Source organism: Morone saxatilis, unplaced genomic scaffold (assembly GCF_004916995.1).
Source record: "Morone saxatilis isolate NCDOM2014 unplaced genomic scaffold, NCSU_SB_2.0 Contig15, whole genome shotgun sequence".
NCBI lineage: Eukaryota > Metazoa > Chordata > Actinopteri > Moronidae > Morone > Morone saxatilis.
The window spans coordinates 25,306,872-25,313,606 of NW_023339707.1; the positions used below are offsets into that span (position 1 = coordinate 25,306,872).

The window sequence follows — 6,735 nt, forward strand, 5'->3', positions numbered from 1 at the left end:
GCTGCGCTCCTTCAGGGAGGAGCTCCGGCGCAGGCAGGGCGTCTCTCTGGCCTGTTCGGGGGCCGAGGAAGGGGAGTCCTCCTCTGGGGGCCACTTGGGTCGGACGGGCTTGCTGGCAGAGCCCCCGTCTGGGGTTGTTGTGGCGCCACTGAGGCCGGTCCCGTCCTCCAGCTCCGTTCGTGGCGGCCAGGAGATCTTCAGCCTGCGGGTCTCAGTGGGTCTGTCGGACTTCTCTGCCGATCCCTGACCCAGAGCCTCCATAGTGGCGGTCAGCACGTTGACCTTGGCCAGCGGGGAGTCCTCCACGCTGGGGCTGTCCAGGTCTGAGACCGGGCTCTGGATCTTCGGCCTGGTCTGAGTGTTGGACTGCGGCGAGGTCTCACCGCAGCTGTCCCCTTTGCCCTCCCACAGCTCTTTGTGGGGCCGGTGGCCGAAGCCCTCGTCGTAGTTTCCTTTGGCCTTGAAGAGTTGGCAGAAGTGCGGCTTGCAGTAGACGTTGTTGTGAAGGGAGGCGTAGTTCACCAAACTACCCAGAAGGCAACACAGACAGAGGAGAGGTTATTATAAAGGCTACAGAGGGGAAATGATATTACATTGAGTGAACTGATGATCAGTGTACTAGAGAATATTGATGATGTGATCTTGTTTTAACGATTGATGATTGGTGACAACATCTGGATGTGCTCCATGTTTCACTGATGGGGTTTAAATATTTGTCTTTAAATTTTGGGCTATTAATGATTTAAAGCGGCTCAACAGAGCGATGTTATGGTCATTTGGATGAATTTCGAGCAGATTATTTCCTGTGAATATTGATCATTGATTAGTTTTGCCGATATTTTCAGGAACTTTTTGTATAGTTCTCAGTCTGCATTTTGCCTATTAAACATGTATGATTGTTAAAAATGAAGTGTTTTCTTCTTGACTTGTATTACATCTTTGGTTGTTTGTTCAAAGTTCAGATCCTGAATAATAATCTAAACTTTAAAACAACAATTGCATTTAGTTTTTTTTCCCCACAGCAATGATGCAATAATACTGAGATACAGTCCTACTGCGTGTTCACCCTCTTATACCCGTATAAGGCCTTGTGGCCCCTAGTGGAGGTCCTGAACCCTCTATCTCTATAGATATATCTATATCTATATCTATATATAGAGAGAGATCTATCTATCTATAACTTTAAAGCTTTAACAAAATTGTTTACATAAGTTTTGTGAATATGTATTTAAACTTCTGTTCACAACCAAACATAAAATTACATATGTGTCTATATATTTGTACACAGCTGATGTATGTGTTCTTCTTATAATAAAATAAAGCATTCAAATTAAACCTCAGTAAATTCCTGTGGAGTCTCACCTCAGTTTGGTGTTGCAGTGTGAGCAGCGGAAGCAGGAGCTGTGGTAGACGTGCTGGTTGGCCACCAGCCTCTCCAGAGGATAAACCGTCTTCAGACAGGACACACAGGTCTCCCTCACAGGCAGCCGGAAGCTCTGCGCACACACAGTAAATTCACACAGTAAATACACACAGTAAATACACACGAATGTGTACTTTCTGTGTGAAGGCGGGTCTGCGAGGACTCACTTTGGAGGACTTGGGCTGAGAAGAGTCTCTCTGATTGGAGGACACAGGGGTGCCAGAAGCCGAGCCTGTGGGATCACAATGTGAGCGGAGTGAGAACCTGCAGTGACGAATTCTGAACACTAGATGGAGCCGTTTCCATCTTTAATAACACAAACTCACACGTAGACGCTCAAACATCCACAGAGTTTAGTTTCTATGTTTCTGAATAACTCAGACTGTTCTTACAGACCGGATCCTCTGTATTTCAGACTTTAATCTACTTTAGGCGTTTAAAATGTTCTTTTTCCATTACAAACATCCAAACAGCAACTCTAATGATGCCCTAGCTGCCAGGTTCTCGTTAGGAGAACATTCCTGTCGTCTAGAGTCATACAAAGACGTGGAAACTAAATTACCGTTGCTCTCGGAGGTAAAACTTTTCCTGCCGTTTGGTTCAGACTCTGGACTCTGTAACAGAAGAAGGATATGAAGAACAACAACAACAACAACAACAACAACAACTTGCACAATCTCAATTTGTACAGTTTAGTTTACACTGTTTAAATATGTTTGCACTCCATATCTCTTACTTGCATACTGCACATAGTGTATATATTTTTTAGTCTTTATATTTTCTATTATATCTTTAGAATATTTTTACTTTGTATTCTTTATTGTACTTTTTACACTACATTTTCCTCTGAGCTGTTGTGTCACATTTGAATTTCTCCCACAGGGGATCAATAAAGGAATATCTTAGATTACAGCGTTCCCACACATCCTGGACAATCTGGAAATGTATTAAAATGACCAAATATCCTGAAAATAATCTGTTGTTCTGGAAAATGTTTTGTCAGGAAAACTGCAGTTTATTAGTTTTAATCTGTTTTAATTTGTTTCGTTTTTAATTGTTGATTTGAATTCAGTTTAGTTTTTATTAGTTTTAGGTGGGGTTTTTTTACGATAATATGGGGGCTAGTGGTCAGGGGCCAGATTTTTATATTTTCACAGAAGTTTATAATATGTATTACAATACAAACACACTGACAGTCATATACATGTTCCAGTGTCAAAGATTTGCACCATTGTTTCCTCACACTTGTGTTGATGAATTTGACCAAATTGACTAAAACTAAAAGACATTTCTTTATTCTTCATTACTTTTCCTTTAGTCAGTTTTGTAAGTTCACAATAACATGCCGCTCAAAGTTTAATCAGTTAAACAGGCTGAATGTATTCAGACAGCAGAGGGCAGCATCTGAAGGTTTGTGGAGCCAATAACAAGAATCTGTTAGGTTGAGTTAAAGAACTCTGCATGCATCAAGTCTTTCATTTATTAAATTGTTCTGCACCACAAAGTCAGACTCACCATGTCCAGAGTGCACGGAGGAACGTTCTCCTTCTGCTTCCCACAGAAAGTGTCCAGCTGATCACTCTGAGGAGGAAAAACAAGAGTTCACTAACATAAAAACCCCACAAGAAGCTCCTTTAAAACCTCCATCCATCATTTCTCTGCCTGAGCCGCCGTGGCCTCGTTATTCGCGGCCGTCACCGCGATGAGATGCATCTTGGCCGCCTGCGGTCCAGAGTTAGTTTGGGTGATTGGATTTGACTACAGAACAAAGACGTCACCTTGAAAAGCTTTAGAGCCTCCAACCTCAGCTACTGCGGCACTCCTCAGTCCTAAAAACGTTCTTAGATGTATACTTTAACTACTGTCTGAAGGTCATTGCTGACAGTAAGTTTGTGTGCAGAGAGCTTTTCAAACTGCTGTGTACATTTTTTTTAACGTTTCGTCACCACTACTGAAACACTAAAGTATGATAATGTCTGCTGTTAGTTATTGGTTTGATTAATGGTTTAACAATGTGTGTATTGATTACTGACGCTGGCTGATCTAAAACTACAGAAGAACAATGAAAAAACAATGTAATTATATATAATAATGCAATAAAGTAAACTTTATAGTGAAAGAGCTGCTATAATCTTGCACCTTTAACTATAACTAAGTAGAAGATCTTTTCCACCAGTGTTGCAACTAAAACCGTGTGAATAAAATACGTTGTTCTGGAGGATGATTGACAGGAGCACTCACACTGACTGAGGTGGGCGGGACTTCCTGTTTGGAGATGGCAGCTTGGTAGAGGGCCATCCTGTCCCGGAGAGGAGTGGACTCTGCAAGACTTCCATCTGGTACAAAAACACAACACAATATGTTAAAACCTCACACATAGCTTCACACCCAGCAGCTTGTACTGATGTACTAATAGGAGTCCAGTTAATCGGGTTTAGATTTACAGCTGAGACTTTTAAGTCGCTAAGAAATGCAGCACAAATTCATTTTTTTTTTTACAGTCCATTAATTGTTTTCTGTATCACGACAACCGTTCCCAGTGGGGATTTATCTCTTTCCGGGTTCCCAGTTCAGCCTGAGTGCACAATGTGCTGGTTGGTTAGTCACTGAGGCTGTGGACGGGAACGTGAGGTCAGCAGTCATGTGCTGACCTCAGAGGTTGTCTCTTCCCGTCTGCTGATCGCAGCAGTTCTACAGCGGTCGGCCTCGTCACTTCAGGGAAGGATGTGATCCTTCTCCGAGAAACAATGCTGGATGAAGTGACTCGAGCAAAGGCTTTGTGAATGTGGGACCATTATTGGATATATTCAAAGCAGCTGTAATCAATATTTCCATGTTCATGGATCAGTGACGAAGCCACAGACGCTTACTAGACTGTTTGCTGCTGTTTCCAGTAAATAAAAAAAGCTCTAAAAACCAAAGATTGTAATTAAAAATGGACATCGTCTCTGTGGCGTCCCCCAGAGGTTACTGAAGAGCCGCTGTGAGGCTCAGTGTGGTCGGCTCTGATCTTGGCAGACCTGACTCCTAATCCAAAAATGGGCAAAGACCTAGTGACTGAAGCCTCGTTACTCAAACCTGTGACGGATTTAACTGTCACTCAGAGCGGCCACGCCCTTATTATACATAACTTTAAGCTTTAATATAATTTAAACAGGTGAGTTATGTAAAAACCTTGCGTACAGTCGTCATCAATGAGGAGATTAGCTACATAGACCAAGAGGCTGTAAACATGTTTATTTCTGCTGTTGGGCATTTTAATATGAAGCCTTACTGACTCACTGCTGGAGCCTCTAGTGGCCGTTTGTTACTTCTGTGTCAGCAGACAGACAGACCAGCTGGTGAAGCTAGTGGAGCCTTCAGCAGCTAAAGACAGACACATATTTCCCTCAGGAGTCGGTAGAGAACAAAAAGAACTCTAAATAAATGATAATGTTGCTCCACAACAACAAATTCACCAAATCATTAAAAAGGTGTTCATCTGTCAGGTTCACAACTTCAGAAACAAGTGGACCAAAACTCAACTTAAATGCTGCGTTAGGTTTAAATAAAACAGTGTGCGGAGGTAGAGAGGCAGGACCTGATCAGATTTATTGATTAATGGTCGGGATGTAAAGAGAATTCAGCAAATATGAAAAATAAATCTGATGCGTTCGAGCTGCTAAATGTTCCACTCTGTCCACCAGCTGTCTGTCTGCTGTTGAGTTCAGTGTACAGCAGGTAAAAACAAATAATCTGAATTTAAAATGTCTTAAATATCATTTTGACAGGTTTTAAATATTGATTGGATTAATGAAGTTAACGTTATTTGTTGGGAGAGATTTCTATTGATGTTGTAACAACTACAAATTAAATCTACATGGAACCAGAACAGATTTTCCTTCGTACTTACAGACAGTTCTTCAATCTGTCATTTTATTCTGCTATTTGGTTTCCTAATAACTTAAATGCCACATAGACAATTATGGACTATGAAAATTAGCACTGAATGTACAAATATAATGTCTGTGAAACATATCTGCTCAATAAATGACGTTTGTTAAAAACTGTATTCACAATGGTCTTTAAAAGTCTTTAATTTAACCTGCAGGAACCCTGAAAGCATCCTGACGAGGCTGGAAACCAGGTTGATGAGAGTGAACAAAAACATTAAAGCTGAGTACGAATGTCCTTATAATGGATAATAACCTGCACAAAGTACGTAACTGAACTCTTGGTATTAAATAGTTACATTCCAACAGCAAGTAGCAGCTCAGTAATGAAGCTCTTTGTGCTGCATATTGTATAAAAGGTGTCTGTATAAATAAAGTTCACTGGATGCAACGCAGTACATTGAAATAGTCAAATTCAAAAGATACAGAAACCTGCAGCGTCCTGTTGACCTAAAGGTTTAATGACGAACTTAAATATAATAACCTTAATTTATATTGGTGCTATACTGTACGTTGTTGCTCTCTCTGTTTCCTTTCAGCTCTAATAAAAACGCATAAAATTGCCAAGAAACACTTAAAATGAAACTATGTACCTCCTAGTAGCTGATCCATGCTGGCAGTGTTACCGTTGGTTCCTCTACTGGGTTGCTCTCTGGACACCTGCAAAAAAACCAACAAAAAAACTGTCAGATAACAGGCAATAAAACAAAACAACAGCGTCAGTGTGTCCTGCATGACCGAAGGCACACACACACACACACAGCCATCTGATGCTCACATGGTTCAACCAGTAAAGCAAACTGGCTGGAAGCAACGCTGTCGATCAGGAGGATCAAAGTGAGGAAGAACGAAGGAAGTGCAAAGACGTGGAGAGTATGTATGTGTGTATGTGTGTATGTTGCTTGTGTATGATGTGTATGTGTGTATGTGTGTAGTCCAAACCACTTTAATCCCCTTATGAGATCAGAGAGACGGAGCCTCAGACAGACACCCCGTCTGTCCACGGCTGCCAGCCAAAACAAACTGAACTGATCATTTCTATGTTTCTCAGGCCGTCCATTAAAATACACGACAATCTTGGTGTGGGTGTGTGGGTGTCTAAAAGAAACTGATCATTAATTTCTTAGAGCCTCAGAATAAAATAAAAAGGAGCTTTATCATTATTTTGTTGGTCTGCTGGAGTCTACATTAGCCAACAACCACTCCCTTGTTGCAAACCTGAGGACACACACACACGATTACACAATAGGTCAGACTGCGACTGTGATGCTTCGACACATTTAGCATTCGGCCTCTAAAAAGAGCCACAAGTGAGTCGCCTGCGTCAGTCCTGCTGCAGGAGGTTTGTGCAAAACAATAAATTTTGAACAGATTATTTCC

The 6,735-nt window shown here is 41.5% G+C and overlaps 1 protein-coding gene across 1 annotated transcript in view; it reads right to left on the reverse strand.

Annotated features, from left to right (window-relative positions):
- lima1a (LIM domain and actin binding 1a) overlaps positions 1-6,735 on the reverse strand; it is a gene marked incomplete at its 3' end in the record, with an annotated part of 23,203 nt that continues 16,468 nt past the window's right edge. Inside the window, 7 exon segments of the mRNA XM_035656115.1 lie at positions 1-526; positions 1,363-1,496; positions 1,591-1,655; positions 1,986-2,037; positions 2,939-3,004; positions 3,665-3,759; positions 5,949-6,015. Of these exon segments, the coding sequence (XP_035512008.1) occupies positions 1-526; positions 1,363-1,496; positions 1,591-1,655; positions 1,986-2,037; positions 2,939-3,004; positions 3,665-3,759; positions 5,949-6,015 (1,005 nt within the window).